This window comes from Ursus arctos, unplaced genomic scaffold (genome assembly GCF_023065955.2).
Source record: "Ursus arctos isolate Adak ecotype North America unplaced genomic scaffold, UrsArc2.0 scaffold_1, whole genome shotgun sequence".
Lineage (NCBI taxonomy): Eukaryota > Metazoa > Chordata > Mammalia > Carnivora > Ursidae > Ursus > Ursus arctos.
The window spans coordinates 54,091,171-54,109,123 of NW_026622763.1; the positions used below are offsets into that span (position 1 = coordinate 54,091,171).

General features: G+C 35.4%; 1 protein-coding gene and 1 pseudogene across 13 annotated transcripts in view; one reads left to right on the forward strand and one right to left on the reverse strand.

Annotated features, from left to right (window-relative positions):
* Positions 1–17,953, reverse strand: part of ATF2 (activating transcription factor 2) — a 95,922-nt gene that overhangs the window by 60,015 nt on the left and 17,954 nt on the right. For 12 of the 13 annotated variants that reach the window (XR_008961497.1, XR_007188437.2, XR_008961495.1 and 9 more), the window contains 3 exons: positions 8,822–8,896; positions 6,416–6,485; positions 196–292 (listed from right to left, as the gene is read on the reverse strand). Coding sequence is in view for 9 of the 13 variants with exons in the window: in XM_057318740.1 (XP_057174723.1) it covers positions 196–292; positions 6,416–6,485; positions 8,822–8,853 (199 nt within the window). In the remaining 4 variants the exon portion in view is untranslated. Of the gene's footprint in view, positions 1–195; positions 293–6,415; positions 6,486–8,821; positions 8,897–17,953 lie in introns of those variants that run through there. The other variant, XM_026492514.4, reaches the window with a different exon arrangement.
* On the forward strand, positions 12,543–12,828 carry LOC123000651 (guanine nucleotide-binding protein G(I)/G(S)/G(O) subunit gamma-10-like; annotated as a pseudogene).

A 17,953-nucleotide genomic window follows, 5' to 3' on the forward strand; every position in this document is an offset into this window, starting at 1 on the left:
ACCACACAGAAAAGTGAAATGAATGGTCAGAAGGAAACATGGAAATGTAATGGGTAAAATACATGTTGCCAACATTTACTGTAAATGAAGTAATTGGAATATCACCAGACTATATTATTTACAGAGAATACACAAAAATTGTGCACATTCCAGGTGAAATATGTATATAAGCTATTAATAAAAGCATATACTAACCAGCCACAATGACACTGTCATTACGTGCTGGACCAAATTTCAGTGTCATCTCATGTTTATGTTTATGGACAGCCAAATGATCCTCGTTGGTAAAACGCTGTGGCAAAAAGTTTTAAAATATAGTTAAGATTTTCAATTTGATCAAATAAGTAAAATGATAAGGAAATTCATTTCCACAACATGTAAAACCACCATTAACAATGAAATAGTTTGTTAACTATAAAAGAATCTATTGTTAGTATAGATTAACATACAAGACTTCATATAATTATAGAAAACCCATTACCCAAGAATAAGCAATACTGATGTATCATTAAGTCACATAAATCATTTGAGAGCATTTAAAAATAAAATCTGAGGCAAAGAAACTTCATATAAATTTCATTTGGACACTAAAAACAGACCACTATTGATTTTTTTTTGCCACATCATAGTAGAAATATGTATTCCATGGTTCAGTGACTTTTGAAGAAAGTACTGCATTTACACAGACTTCAGGTTACTTACCACTTTTAAAATGAGAATTCTCATAAAAATATTACCCCTGGACAAATTAAGTAGTAAATCAGGTTCTTTATGTTACCACATTAAAAAGGAATGCTTTTTTAAAAATCCAACAAAGATACAGCAACCAATGCAACAAAGCAGTTCATTTTAAAATAATGTCTGACATCGACCTTAATGAAGATGCTCCTTATCAAGCAACAATTTTAACTGAAAATAAGGAGCACTTACATTTTGTTATTTCAGAGCAAAAATTATAAAATGCCAAATTAGGACATATAAACTCTCTACCCTACCCCCTTATAAATGGGGATGCTAAAATTATATATATTTGAACGTAGTTCCCCTGAACTATCAAAATGGGGTACCTGGGTGGCTCAGTTGGTTAAGCATCTGACTCTTGATTTCAGCTCACATCATGATCTTAGGGTCATGAGACTGAGCCCCTGTCATGGGGGCTCATGTTCAGTGGGAAGTCCACTTGAGATTCTCTCTTTCCCCCCACTCCTCCCCCAGCTCATGCGTGGGTTTTAAAATAAAAAAATTTTTTTAAAAACACCAGATTCCTTCTCTTATAGAAATATTACTCCTGGACAAATTAAGTAAATCAGGTTCTTTATGTTACCATATTTAAAAAATGCTTCTTGTAATCCAGCAAAGAAAGAACAATCAATATGATAAAAAAGCAGTTCATTATAAAATAATCCAGTTCTTTCCCACCCAAGTACTATCTTCCTATTGCTTTATCATTATAAGAATCCTTCCCAAATTTGGAGGAAGAAGTAGTTGTCTTTTAATAGACTGCTGAATAACAGCTCTTAGTTAATGAACATATGTGCAGAGTTTATAGACTAATGTAGGCATTACTTATTTTCCATTAGAGTTTTAAATATATGTGTATTATATTCCACACTAAAAGTATCTAAAAGCAAGATTCACTTTATGAACAAAGAACCTAACAATGTAGTTTCTCCATGAAGGTAATAATTAAATACTTGTGAATAAATGCATTTTGGTAGAGGTCATAATTAAGAGATAAGAATCTGGAAAGTTATCACCTAGGAATTTATTCTACAATTATTCTCTGCTTGGACTGGTTTGACCATAAATATCCAAACCAAAGAGCAACCACATATAGAATTGTACAAACTGTACAAAACGTGAAAATGGTAACAAGATTGATCCTGAGTGAAAAGGAACAGCTAAAAGGACCCTAAAAAAACGTTTAGGATCATGTGAATACTAAAAGGGGGACTGCAAGAAATATGTATTTACAAAGTTTCATATATGCTCTATAGACCAAACTTATCAAAATGTTATTAAGAGATTTTTGATCATATATTATTGATGTACATGGATAAAATACACTGAAACTGGAACACAAGAATAGATGAGTTTAACCTTAGCTATCACCTGAAATAATTTATTTCCCTCTAACAAGAAACTTAAAAAAAAAAAATCTCAAAGGCCATCTTGTCAAAAGGCAGTCACCAGGAAAAGATATACATACATACATACATATATTAATGTATTATATATATTTATATATATATAATGAATGAATAAAATTTTTTCCACAAATGCTTATAAAATAGCTACTACCACATGCTAAAATTTTTTGCAGAATCTATCTGTATTGCTTTCTGAGCCAAATTAAAAAGTTCATTTTAAAAATAAGTTTTGTAAAAAAAAATAAAAAAATAAAAATAAGTTTTGTAGAATAATTATGATACTAGTAGTAATAACAATATATTAAATATATTAAATTCATAATATTTTTCTTCCAGGCAATTTACAGCACAACTCCAATGCAAAAGATACACTATTTTGTTAAACAACAACACCTTGAGCATACAGCTGAATAAACAATTGGAAAGGCAGTCAAGAAAGGTAGGATGGATAACCACCTCTTATAAAGTTAAAAAGGAAGGGTAACATGACAAATGGAAGGGAGGTAAACCAATTGCTTTTATAATGAATTTAAGCTCTGATATCTGAGAAATCTATGTTTCTAAAGCTTAAACACTCACACAACTAACTTCCTAAGAAGTCAGTCATTCTGCATTTAATACATACATTCACATCCATGATATAGATTTTTTTTCCTATTTAACAGATTAAATAGGTACAACTAAGTTATAAAGCCATAAGGCCAATAGCTCATCTTACTGCTTGTTTTACTAATTTGAAGGAATCTATTCAACATCAGAAAGTTACACACACACACATTTACACACCTCCAGTGGAACTTTAGACTAAATAAAATGAATCTTTATCTCCTTTGTAAAACAGCTTATAATGTATAAACATTCTACGTAAGAAATACTTTTCAATGAAAGCATCACCAAAAGCAAAGATATTAAATAAAATAGAAGAGCTCTTATGTTAAACTTTCACTAAATTATCTCACTTTGTCTCTTTCACCAAATTCAATGGAACATCACTCTAAGACAAATGCGATTAACAGAACTCTTTCTGTGAAATACCTAATAGTGACTGAGGCACATAAAAACATTTTTAATAGTAAGAGAAACCAGTTAAAATTCTTTGCATTGATTTCTACAGGTCTCTCTCCAAAATAACATTATCAACAAAATATATTTAAAAAAATTTTTAATTTGAAAATTTAAGTGCATTAAAGCTAAAATTCAAATTTGGAATAATATCAATATTTATGACAAAAAATAACTTGTACCACCACCACCAAATTGGTGCTTCTAAAATCAATTCTTATTTGAATTTTTGATTTCCTAGGAAATACTATTCACAAAAAATTCTGGGAAGTGTAGTTTTTTTAGCTTTCTTGAATTTATATAAAAATGAATATCTAATGTATCTCCAAAATATATGTCAAATCAGTCTATATCTCTATATTGTCCACTATTAGCACCTAGACAAAGCCACCATTATCTCTCACCTGACAGCTGTCAGTCTCTACTGCCTGTTTCCACTCTTAGCTCAGTAATGGCTTTTCAGTGCTCTGTGAATAAAGCCCAAACACCTTATCACAGTCTACAAAGCCCTATAAGGTATGGACTCTTTTATTCTACCTGACAGAATCTCTTACTCTTATCCTTGTTGGTCACTATATGCTCCAGCCACAATAGTCATCCTTCTGTTTTTAAACACACCCAAACCCATTCCCTCCTTTGAAACTTTCTATTTGTTGTTCCTTCGGTTTGAAAAACTTCCTCCAGAGGTCTGCTCCTACATTTTCATGTCTTAATTCAAATGTCACCTTATCAGAGAGGCATTCCCTGACAAAGCTATCTAAGCAGCACCAACCCTGGTAACTTCCTATCTTTACCCTGGTTCAACATCTTTAGATATATCATTGAAAACTAAGATCATAATGAGATACCACTACATCCTCACCATAATGACTAAAATTAAAAGACTATCCAGAACAATCTCAAAAAGGAGAACTAAATTGGTGAACTTACCTTACCTGACTAGAAGCATTACTGTAAAGCTAGAGTAATCAAGACATTGTGGTACTAGCATAAAAGTTGACAAGACTGATGAAAGAGTAGAGGGCTGAGAAACAGACCTACACTTACACAGTAATTTGATTTTCAATAAAGGAGCTGAAGCAAATTAATGGAGAAAGAAAAATCTTTTCAACAATTGATGCTGGAATATCTGAAAAACCACATGTAAAAAAGTGAGCTTCAAGTCCTACCTCGCACCAGTATATACATACACAAAAAGTAAGTCAAGATGAAACAGAGGCCTAAATGGAAAAACAAGCTTTCAGAGAAAACAAAGGAGAATGCCTTTGTGACTTAAAGGTAGGCAAAGATTTCTTAGACAAGTCACAGAAAGCAACAACCATAAAAGAGAAAAAATTAATACATTAGACTTCATTAAAATTAGAAAGATCTGTTGATCAAAAGCTTTTTTTAAAAAAATATTTTATTTATTTATTTGACAGAGAGAGAGACAACAAGCGAGAGAGAGAACACAAGCAGGGGGAGTGGGAGAGGAAGAAGCAGGCTCCCAGCGGGAAAGCCTGATGTGGGGCTCAATCCCAGAATCCAGGGATCACGCCCTGAGCCAAAGGCAGACGCTTAACGACCGAGCCACCCAGGCGCTCCAATCAAAAGCTTTTATCACGAAAATTAAGATGCAAACCACAGACCTGGAGAAACTATTTGACAATGGACTGGTATCCAGGATATATAAAGAACTCCTACGAGTTAATAATTAAAAGAAAGACAATCTGACTTTTAAAAACAGCAAAAGATTTGAAATGTCACAAAAAATAATGTAAATGATCAATAAGCACATGAACGAGTGCTCATCTTTTCATCAAAAAATGCAAATCAAAACCACGTGATATATCAGTATACACGCAATGAAAATGGCTAAAATTAGAAGACTGACAACACCAAATGTAGACAAAGATATGGCACAACAAGACTCATACACTCATGGTGGAAATGTAAAGCGATGCATCCATTTTGGAAAACAGTTTGGTGATTTCTTCAAAAACAAATATCTATCTAACATATGATCCCACCATTTCATTCCTATGCATTTACCCAAGAGAAAAAAAGCATGCATCCATACCAAAGACTTGTCTACAAAAAAATCATACTGGCTTTATTTGTAATAAATAAAAACTGGAAATAAGCCAAATGTCCACAATTGTATAATAATGAAATATTATTCCTCAATGAAAAGGGTTAACAACTGGTCACATAACATGGGGAAGTCGCAAATTAATTATAAGGAAAAAAAGATGCCAAAGTACATACTGTATGACTCCATTTATATAAAACTCTAGAAAATGCAAACTAATCTATAGGGACATATGGCAGAGTAGTGTTTTACAAAGGCAGGAGCAATAACAACTGGGCATGACAAAACTTTTGGGGTGATGGGTATGTTCTCTATCTTAATTATGGTGATGGTTTTATGAGCATATATACATTAAAACATGAAATTGTACATTATAAGTATGTGCAGTTTACTGTATATCAATTATACCTCAATTTAAAACGTCAACTAGAGAAAACAAGTATGAACCAATGAACTACTAATACTTATTTATGATTTACAGTTTGTATATACTTAAGTAGTCTGTAATTTGTCTACACATTAAATTTATTCTTTCATTTCTTGGTGTCTATAGTCATTTTAAAGTTAGAATTATTATAACAGCAATATATTAATAATTTAATGGCCTGTTAAAAACACTGAAATATTATTTTTTGATACAATGTGGAAAGATTATTTTCTGAAAATGCTTTCATACATGCTCTGAAGATGTTAGACTTAGGTACATTAAGAACATTAATGCATTAGTGACACTGTCAGAGGTAAACATTAGTTAATTTCATAAAAGTTCAGCAAGTAAAATAATTTTCAAGCAAGATAATGAATAGCTGATTTCTAATTAAGCAATTTATAATGATTTTCAACCAATAATGGTCAAATGAAGATACCGGTAGGCCCTGGATTTTGTCTAGGTATCCACCTTTCCATTACAAGACTTCTAACGTTTTTTCCATATTAGATAGTGTTTTTAAAAATTCAAATATACTAATGAGGAAAAAGAATTTCTTCCCAAAATTTTTCTGGGTTACTTACATTCTAACTCCAAAATTTTACAAAAAATTGTAGGTGAATCCTTTTAATGACAACATAAACTTTCACCAGTGTTTTAATAAATATGAATATACAAAATGATCTAAAGTAATTTATATATTACCTGGCCACATCCAGGGGCAGTGCATAGAAAGGGTTTGTCATCACTCATATTCCACAGGTCCTTGTATTGCCTATAATAAAACATTAAGCAATGGCTTAGTGTTTTACAGTACAGATCTTTATTTATTTTTAAAGATTTATTTATTTATTTTTGAGAGAGAGAAAGAGAGAGAGAGAGGGAGTACGTGCACAAGCAGAGGGAGGGCAGAAGAAGCAGACTTCCAGATGAGCAGGGAGCCTGATGAGGGGACTCGATCCCAGGACCCTGGGATCATGACCTGAGATGAAGGCAGATGCTTAACCGACTGAGCGACTCAGACACCCCTACAGTACAGATATTTAAATAAAGAATAATTTTAAATGTAATATTATATGATTTTCACTAAACTTACTACCTTTCTCTTTAAGTGTGAAATTAAATACTTTTACTGACATTTTAGCCCTATTTCCCTTCAATCTTTTTTTTTTTTTTAAGGTTTTATTTATTTATTTGACAGAGACAGCCAACGAGAGAGGGAACACAAGCAGGGGGAGTGGGAGAGGAAGAAGCAGGCTCCCAAGGGAGAAGCCCGAAGCGGGCTTGATCAGAGAACGCTGGTATCACGCCCTGAGCCGAAGGCAGACGCTTAATGACTGAGCCACCCAGGCGCTACCCCCCAATCTTTTTATGAGTAGACACATACATGTAACACGCAGATTTTACACTATAGAAAAAAAAAAGGTTAGGAACCGTGGTCTATCAGGCTAAATCTTTCCTGTCCAATAGTTTAAGTGAATAAAAAATGAAATAATTAGAAAATCACCATTTTAATGCCCAATTAAATAATGGATCTAGGCCACATGATAAAACCATTAGGAAAAAAGGTGATGGGAACTTTATAATGAACTCACAGGTCAATCTTAAATTAACATCACTAAGAGTGGGACAATTAGACATTATGTGCCACCTGATATGATACAATAGAAAGCATGAGAAGTACTCTTGGGCGGGGATGTGGGAGGGTACAGTGTGTGAGTGTGTGAGAGTGAGTGTGTGTGTGTGTGTGTGTGTGTGTGTGTGTGTAGAGTATGGGGAGTCAAACCTGAATTTAATCACTAGATTCAGCTATAGGAAATATAGGAAATACAGGAGAAACCTGTCAACACTACCTGGATGCAGCCAGCCAAATGCTATAGGACAAAGACCTGGTCACTTCAGCAAATAAGTGTGATGGAGAGCAAAAGGGAGAGGAGGTAGGTGGAAACTGTTACAGATTAAAGGAGATTTAATAAATATACTAATCAGGGGTGCCTGGGTGACTCAGTTGGTTATGCGGCTGCCTTTGACTCAGGTCATGAATCCAGGATCCTGGGATCGAGCCGTGTCAGGCTCCCTGCTCAGCAGGGATGTCTGCTCTCCCTCTCCCTCTGTCCCTCCCTGCCGCTCGTGCGCGCCCTCGCTCTAATAAATAAATAAAATCTTTAAAAAAAAATAAACATACTAACCAAATGTAAATCCTTTTTGGATCCTGATTTGAACAAAATAACTATAAAAAGAAACTTCTGAGTTAAGATTATTTTCCTATATTTGTTTTAGATCCCAATCATTCTTTCCAAAAACTTATAGGTCTTATATTTTGCCTTGGCTTTCCTTCTATAAAATTATATATAACAACTATATTTGACTCAATTAAAAGTCTGGAAACATTGTTCCTTTTTCAACATTAGCTTGTTTAACCATTCAAAGCAATGTTTCCCAAAGCATTTTCAACAGGGATGACAAGAGCTATTACAGAAAAAAGGTATGTAATCAAACAGATTTGGTAAATGATGGAGTACTTTTTCTTTTGTAGGACTGTTCAGAGCCTTTAATATGTTCAAGCGAAATGACTAGAGGAGCACCTAGAATATGGCATTTTTGCCACATCCATTTGCTATATTCAAAACGCTTTTTCACAGAACATCTCATGGGACTAGTATTATTTGGAACTCTAGAAATCAAACCCTAAAATATGTTTATGTTTGTCATAGTTAAGTGTATTTTGGTGTTCTATTCGATAATTTAAAGACATAACAGGGGGTGCCTGGGTAGCTCAGTAGGTTGAGCGTCTGTCTTTGGCTCAGGTCATGAACTTGGGGTCCTGGGATCAGGCCCCGAGTCGGGCCCCCTGCTCAGCAAGGAGTCTGCTTCTCCGTCTCCTTCTGACCCTTCCCCTGTTCATGCTCTCTCTCTCAAATAAATACATAAAGTCTTAAAAAAAAAAAAAAGACATAATAGGACTAGCAGCTAAACTAATATACTGGATAAGTGTTTTGTTTTTGTTTTTAATTATCAAAAAAATACTGAAATATTTATCAAGAAATAACTGAAAATTTTTATAATCTAAAATATGAAAAATGGTAAACATACCAAATACTGCATACATACCTGGCAGAATTCACATGTAACTTGAATTTCATAAGTTGAACAACTTATCACGTCCTCTTTTTCATGGCAAAGATACTGAAAAACAAAGTGGTTTCACACTGTTAAAAATAGTTTTGAAACACTACCTGAAATACAGGAAATAAAAACACCTGAATAATTTTACTCTTTGTAACACTACTGTCAACCTCAAACCCTGTCACTCTTAAGAATCTTCATAAGAGGTAAGAATACTGCTCCTATAATATGAGCACCCATATAAATGCCTTAAACATAGGTATGTATATATCCAACTCCATCACAGAGGGTAAAAGAAGAAAAAACATTTAATTCAGCCCTTAGGGCTGTGGTTGAAAGGCAGCTATTAAAAGAGTAAAACTCCTGACTTTGGAAGTCTGATGAGAAAGAAGAGATGTAGCATTTTAGAATATCGATTTGGATTTTTTTTTTTAAGATTTTATTTATTCATTTGACAGAGAGAGACAGCCAGAGAGAGAGGGAACACAAGCAGGGGGAGTGGGAGAGGAAGAAGCAGGCTCCCAGCAGAGGAGCCTGATGCGGGGATCGATCCCATAATGCCAGGATCACGCCCTGAGCCGAAGGCAGACGCTTAACAACTGAGCCACCCAGGCGCCCCTATTTGGAAAGTTTTTAACTTCTTAAAATGTAGTCAGAGGTGATCAAGTTCTCAGCCTAATTCATCAAAATTCTATTTGTCCCGTAATATAGTTGATCTATATAAGCATCTCCCTCTTCCACAGCCTTATAACTTATTTATTTGATATTAGGTTTTTTTAAAGATGTATTTATTTATTTTAGACAGGGCAGGGGGAAGGGGCAGAGGGAGACAATATCCAAGCAGACTCCCTCTGAGTGCAGAGTTGGACATGGGGCTTGATCTCATGACCCATGAGATCGGGAGCTGAGCCAAAACAGGCTCAGATGCTTAATTGACTGAGCCACCCATGCATCCCTGATGTTAGTTTAAGAACAAGTACGACATGCTGAAACTATCCAGGTCAGTGACCCATTTAAAAAACTCTGCTAGGGGCACCTGGCTGGCTCGGTCGGAAGAGCATGCGACTCTTGATCTCAGGGTTACAACTTCTAGCCCTACGTTGGGTGTGGAGATTACTAAAAAAATAATAATAATAAATAATTCTGCAAATACTTCATCTAACATTGACTGAAACTTCATCCAGTGGTGAAGAGTAACTATATGCTTATTCAAGTAAGACAGTGATACATAAAGAAAAAATTATTTTTTCATAATTTTGCTTATAAATGTGGTATCAAGAATGTCTTGCTCAAAAGAACTGGACAATTCCTGTGGGGAAATGTATAAACAGCCACAATTCTGAGTCATGGAGTTACGGTGATTTGGTATAGGAGGTAGGAAGAAGAAAGGTTTTTTCTCCTGGTTTCCAGGCAAAACTTGTATCTGGTAGGGTTCTATTCCTCCATTCACACCCAACTTTACCATGCTGTCTGTGAGAAGACAGAAAAGAACACTAGAATAATTCAAAGGAAATCTATAAATGTTAAGCTTCTGTCATTACCCATAGAATGTGAGCTTAATGAGGGCAAGGAACTTATCTTTGGGTTAGCTACCTAAAACGTGCCTACCTCACAGTAGCATTTACTCATTAAATATTAAGGAATGAATAGTCATATGATATGAACAAGTCAAATAAGTTTAGGCTACCTCAAAAAACTCTTCTAAAACTAATAAGAAAATGCAGTTCATATTGGCTATGAAAAATCAAAGCAAAACTTAAATTCAGTTAAGTTCAAGAAACATTTAAACATTTAACATTTGTGCCAAGACACAAAGATGAAAAAACAGTCCCTGCGCTTGACAGACTTTTAGTCTAGCAGAAGAAAGAGGAATACAGAAATATAATTTCAACTCCTTTGGTAAGAATAAAAGTTAACACACTATAAGAATACACAGGTAGTGCAGGGACCAAACTGATAAGTTCCAGAAATGCTTTCTGAGGGAATTAGCCCCCTGTACCCTTTTCTCTCTCATCTTTTCCACTGTCCCCCCACTTCAACTGCCCTCTTTCTCTACAAAACAAGTTCCTTACCTACACATCAGCCTACTTCCTAGCCAACCAATAAAAATTCCCATTCCTGATTACTATTTTCTAAAACCTATCTGAGGTAGTTGTAAATACAACAGTTGAAGCACCTTGAGACATAAATGATGGTATTCGCTTTAGGAGGCTTAAATGCTATCTCTTTATTAAAATGAATCTCAAGCCTCTAATCTAGGCTTACCTCCCCTTTTTTTTTTAAATAAAGATTTTTTCTATTTGAAAGAGAGCACAAGTGGGGGGGGGAGAGCAGAGGGAGAGGGAGAAGCAGACTCCTGCTGAGCGGGGAGCCTGATGCAGGGCTCCATCCCAGGAGCCTGGGATCATGACTCCTGGGATCATGACCTAAACGAAGGCAGCTTACCTAACTGAGCCACCCAGGTGCCCCTATCTCCCTTTTACAGCAACGTTGGAAATATGCTCACAGGGAAAGGAAGCTTTGTTCAACTCTAAGTTGTTAGAGAATTTGATGACTATAGAGAATTGTTAATATACTACACCACTCTCTGGCAAGCATCCAAACCTATACTGACAGGAGAGTCACTGTCATGAAAAATACATGAGGGTTCTAGACAAAATCTAAAAGTCCTTTGGTTTCTCTAATCTCAGTCTTAACTCTTCTTCTAATAGTCCTTTATCTTCCTTGCCCTCATGATCTAGCGCCATCAGAGTTTCCCCTTTTCTTCTTTCATTCAACAAATATTTGAGTGTCCACTGCATCTGCCAGATGTAGTGGAGAGATGTAGTGGTGGTCTAAGATAGGTACCTGCCCTCAAGAAGCTTCCCGGATAGTGAGGGAGTTCATATCAGCTAATCAAGCATGCAGTGCAGACTTCTTTCCAGGTTCCTAAGACAATTCCAAGTGTAAACACATACATGTTCCCCTCAAAATGTTTCTCTATTTCATTGCTCTAAGGCATTTTACTTTAGAAACCCAAACTTCAACGTATACTTTGAATGTTGGTATACTTTGAATTTTGTTACAACATAGCCAGAGCAATTTCCACTACTAGGTATCCCACGTAAATGATCAGTCTTACATAATTCTAAAAAACCTTGAGGGTAGAAGCTTGGGGTTCAGAAGGAGGTCACTGTTATCTCCTGAGGATATGAACTAAATTGTATGTACTGAACTAAGACATAATACGGAACTTTTAAATTTGCTCCCATAAAAATACAGAAGAGCAAAAAGAAAAAAATAAAAGTCACCTAAAATATCACCATTTACTGTTCAATATTCCACAGAGTACATATTCCAGTCTTACCAATGTATGGAGATATGCAGCTTTACAAATTGTAAAAGTAGGGTTACAACTTTCTTCAAAATACAATTACCTAAATTCTGCCACATTGTTAAATAGTAATATCATTAAATATTAGATGTCATTTCTAATGGCTATACAGTATTCCATCATACAGTCATGACATATTTTTAACTAATTCTCTATTAGTGGATCTGGGGTTTGTTTTTGTTTTGTTTTTTGCTTTAACCACTATTATTAGTGGGATTTTTATCATCTACAAATGATAACAAAGCTTTGAGCAATATCTATAATAAATTTTGACAGGAGGAATTTCTAGAAAAGAAATGAAATTATTATGCCAAGGAGCCCAGCACCTCTGCCATGTCTTCTAGGGCCAGTGTGATTGCCCTGCAGGCGGTGGCCTGGTGGAGCAGGTCAAGCTGGAGGCACGCATGGAGAGGACCAAAGTCTCCTAGCTGGCTGCAGAGTTTCAGCAGTACTGCATGCAGAATGCCTGCAAGGATACCCTGCTGGTAGGTGTTCCAGCTGCAAGCAACCTCTTCCAGAAGCCCAGATCCCGTGCTTTATTCTAAAGGCTTGTAGGGAAGAAGTTTGCTGAGGAATGCATTTAAGTACAAAGTGATGAATGACTGCTTCCAAATCTCAAGAAAACACTTTTCTCCAGCCGAAATGACTTTTAAGTATTTCAGACTTTTCCTGAGGTCTGGTCCTATAGCCAAAATTCTACAGAACTGATGACTTTCTATTCAGATAAGGAAACTGGGTGAAGTAATAGACTTTAAATAATAATGGCCTGATTCTTTTGGTAAAGTGCTTTTATATTTAAGACAAACAAACATGTTACCACCAAATACAGCTCTTCCATAAGCGAATTACTATAATTAAGAGGTGGTTTGGAACATGTTTGTTTTATTTATTACATGTTTACATTTTGGGAAGGAAAACATTTTTGTTAAAAAAATGGAATATTTGTAATTTGTTGTTCTAGAGATTTCTATACCATAGAAAAACTTTTTTTCTCATGAGTTTACAGTTTCTAAATGAAGACAAGCATTTTTAAAACTGGGGGAAGAACAGGCTTTATTAATCAAATGATGTCTTGATTTTTCTAAATGAGAAGATTGTTTTAACACTAAACATGGGAGGTGCTTCTAAGCAAACTTGTTTGGAAAGATTCATGTCATATTGTGTATTAAAATGCCCCATCCTGCATATGAAACAGATTTGGTCTTTGTCTTCTTTAAGTTCCTCTACTTTATAGTTGTGATTGTACTTTAAAAAATAAATATAATACATTATTTCATATCTTTAAAAAAATGTTTAAATGTGATTTTCAGAACACTGCAAATGATTAAAAATAAAATAATGTGAAAATACTACAACCTAAATGAACTCTTTTTTTAAAAAAAGATTTGAGAGAGAGACAAAGAGAACGCACAAGTGGGAGGGACAGAGGAAGGGAGGGAGAATCTCAAGCAGACTCCATGCTGACCACAGATTTCACGGCCCTGAGCTCATGACCTGAGCTGAAATCAACAGCTGGACGCTTAACTGACTACACCACCCAGGTGCCCCAACCTAAATGAATTCTTAATGTCACAAGTGTTTTACTTTGATGATGTGGCTTTGATTTAATTTGGGACACTTTAACAAGGTACTTTGTGTTTGTAATAACCTTTGACGAACTTGGAAATAAAATTTTTGCTTAATTAAAAAAACAACGAAAAACAATAGCAACGAAACTACTATGTCAAAGTGAAGGCATATTTGTAAGACTTTTGATTTACATTGTTAACTGCCCTCCGATATGTAGTATTGACTTCTACTTTACCAGTAGTGTACAGAAACAGCTCATTTCTCAACACCTGTACCAACAAAGAATATTATTTAACATTTTTGTCAGAATAGTGAAAAAAGACCCTAATTTTAAAGTTGCATATCTTGGGGGTGTCTGGGTGGTTCAGTAGTTAAGCGTCTGCCTTCGGCTCAGGGCATGATCCCGGAGTTCTGGGATCGAGCCCCCACATCAGGCTCCTCCGCTGGGAGCCTGCTCCTTCCTCTCCCACTCCCCCTGCCTGTGTTCCCTCTCTCACTGGCTGTCTCTCTGTCAAATAAATAAATAAACTTTAAAAAATAAATAAATAAATAAAATAAAGTTGCATATCTTGATACACTAATAACGTTAAACTTTTTCATATATATAATGGTCATTTGTAGTTCTGTGAATGCTTCCTTTGCCCATTCTTAAAAAACAAAATCTTAGGGGCGCCTGGGTAGCGCAGTCGTTAAGCGTCTGCCTTCGGCTCAGGGCGTGATCCCGGCATTCCTGGATAGAGTCCCACATCGGGCTCCTTGGCTGGGAGCCTGCTTCTTCCTCTCCCTCTCCCGTGCTGTGTTCCCTCTCTCGCTGGCTGTCTCTCTGTCACATAAATAAATAAAATCTTTAAAACAAACAAACAAAAAAACCCACAAAATCTTAGTCCAAAATTCTCTCTTGAATATAGATCATAGTAGGCTTTCTTAGCACATGGATTTCTGATCGTGTACTTTATTGTATTCTTGATCTAGTCCCAACTACCTAACTTACAAATGAGGTCCCAAAGGGTAACTTGCTCAAGGTAAAAAATGGGACAAGAACATTTTTAATGCTATACTGTGCCTGCCAGCTGGTATGCCTTGCTATACACTATATATATTAACCGTTACGCCCTGCTATTCTATGCCTACAACAATACAGAAGTTTTATGTAAACCACCTCTTAAAAAAAGTAGTGTAGAAAGACCCTTTAGGACTTCTAGAATTATTGAACAGACCTATTATCAAATAAAATCACACATAATATGAGATGCCAATAAAAAATAGTAAAGAATGCTTCAAGGAACAATAGAAGAAAATGGGAGAAATTAACTAGCAAACCATTTCTTATAACTTAAAATACAAAAGCCACGCCTCCATAAAAAACATATATAAGGATGTCTTTATGAAAAGCAGCTTAGACAGGCTATTGGGGAGCAGACAGTCCAGAGTGTCACAGCTGGGGCAGGGTGAGAAAACTGTCCATGGGAATAGAGAGTGGCCGGAGGAAAGTATGAGGAGGCAACCATATGCGGCGAGGGATAGAGACAGTACCACTCCAGCACAGGATACCAGGGCCCAAGCTGGAGAACATCTACGTGATGAGAAGGAGTGGGTCTGGTGGCAACAGGTGATTCATTATATACACACATAGGGACTGACAAAATACATGGATATATCAAGGATGTAATGGGTAAAGGTAAACTCACACTATAGGTGAAGGTAATTATACAGCATGAATCTTGGTAATCAGATGAAATTTGGAGATATTGGTGTTACAGAAATAGAGATATGAAGTTATAGATGATAATATGTGTATATGTATCTGCATACATGTTCATATATTTCCCTAGCTGTGTCTACTGAGGAGGGCCTGAGAACACTGATACCCTCAAAGCAATATACCCACTAGGCACCCAGATCTTGATGTCTGAATACCATTCTTTACCAAAAGGAACCTGGGTTCCTTCAAGAATTGTCTGGCTCCAAGGCTAGGGTAGGGCAAGTACAGGATGGGCTTTGAATATCTTTTGCAAGAAAACAAAAAAGGACTTGGTTGTGAATTTGGCCATAAAGTGGCCAAATCTGAAACAATAGAATCAAAATAAATAATGACAGTTATGGATCATATTGTGAATAAAATAGGATTCCACTAATCCACACATACATAAAAGAATAAATTCAACTTTCAATAAGACAGGACATTTATATCCTCCAAAATATTTCCTGATAAAATATATTTTAGTTACAAAAGTCTGACAAATATCACCTTACTCATGATCCAAGTTAACAAAATGAGAAATAAGGAAAACCAGTATCATGTACTCTAATAGGAAGCAATAAGGACAGAGCATAACTTCTATGACAGTCATGTCAAAGATACATAAACGTGAATCTAATCATGAAAAATATCACACAACCCCAAATTGAGGTAAATTCTTCAAAATAACTGGACTTTAATTTTCTAAGGTGCCTAAGTCATCAAACTGAAGGAAAGACTGAAGAACTATTTCAGATTAAAAAAGATGAGTAGGACATGACAAGTAACTGCAATGTGAATTCTAGACAGAAACCATTGCTATAAAAAGACATTATTGGAACAACTGGAAAACTTAAATGTGATTTGCAGATTAGATGGTAGCAATATATCAATGTCAATTTCTCGATTTTCAGGGCTACATTGTGGTTTTGTAGGAAAATGTCTTATTGTAGAAAATAAAGTATTTGGGGTAATGGGACATCTTGCTGGCAACTCACTCTTAAAAGGTTCTGAACTAAAATATTAAAAATGAAAAAAACTTATAGAAGGAGTTTAAATTACAGCTATTTGCACATAAATATACTATATAACCATGTATAATTAGTGTCATATAGTGTTTAGGAATAGTTATGAGAAAAATACTACAAAACACGGATTCTCTAATGATTCTCTGCTTGTTTCTGGTTTATAGCTTTCATGTTACGGGATGTCAAAGAGAAGAAAAATCACTTCTATACTGTCAGGTAAGAGCAAACAGAATCATAATAGAACAATTACCATATCTGAATAAAAACTCAAGAGATGATATCAATTACTTGTCCTATTAGTTCCTTTTTTTAAATATATAGAATGTGTTAAGCAAGATGATCCTTTAGGTCATAATATCAGAATTCAAAATGACATGGGAATACTATCATTCAAATGATTCCGCTGATAAAAATACTTGGCTTTTATTCAATATCTATCAAAAATAAGTAAGAAAAAAACCAATTTACTTCATAGAAAATAGGGTAGGTAAATTAAGCTTTAAAAATGGGAGGAAGAGGGGTGTTGGCTGGCTCGGTCAGTGGAGCATGTGACTCTTGGTCTCCAGGTTGTGAGTTCGAGCCCCACATCAGGTACAGAGAGTACTTAAAAATGAAATCTTAAAAAAAAAAAGGGAGGGAGCAAGTCAATTTCTGGTGATTAACTTCAAAAGTTTCTACATTCTTTTTTTAGTTAAAAAAATATTTTAAATTTTTTTATTTAAGTGAACTCTACACCCTATGTGGGCTCAAACTCACAACTCCAAGACCAAAAGTCAAATGCTCTTCCGACTGAGCCATTCAGGCACCCCAAAAATCTCTGGATTCTAAAATGTTAATTTTACTGTTCTTCTAGCTAGCCATAGAACTATAAATGTTACAATTTCTCACTTTTAAAGCATGTACTCAAGTTTCAAAGCAGATTTCTAAAATATGGATAATATTAAATATTACATACAATGTATAGCATTCCCAAACATTTCTAATTCAACTACTTTATAAAATGTACTTGGAAAATATCTGACTGCATATTTTGTACCTTATGCCACATTAAGAGATATGGTCCTTGCCCTCAAAATCAGGTTAGTAAGGACAAACAAGAATAATTCAGTGATATACATAAAATGATAAAGATATACCCAGGCACTATGGGAACATAGGGGATTAAGATCATGGAGCTGGTCATCTCTCCTCAGCACCCACACTCCCCTCTTTTTTTTTTTTTTAAGATTTTATTTATTTATTCGACAGAGATAGAGACAGCCAGCGAGAGAGGGAACACAAGCAGGGGGAGTGGGAGAGGAAGAAGCAGGCTCATAGCTGAGGAGCCTGATGTGGGGCTCGATCCCATAACGCCAGGATCACGCCCTGAGCCACAGGCAGATGCTTAACCGCTGTGCCACCCAGGCACC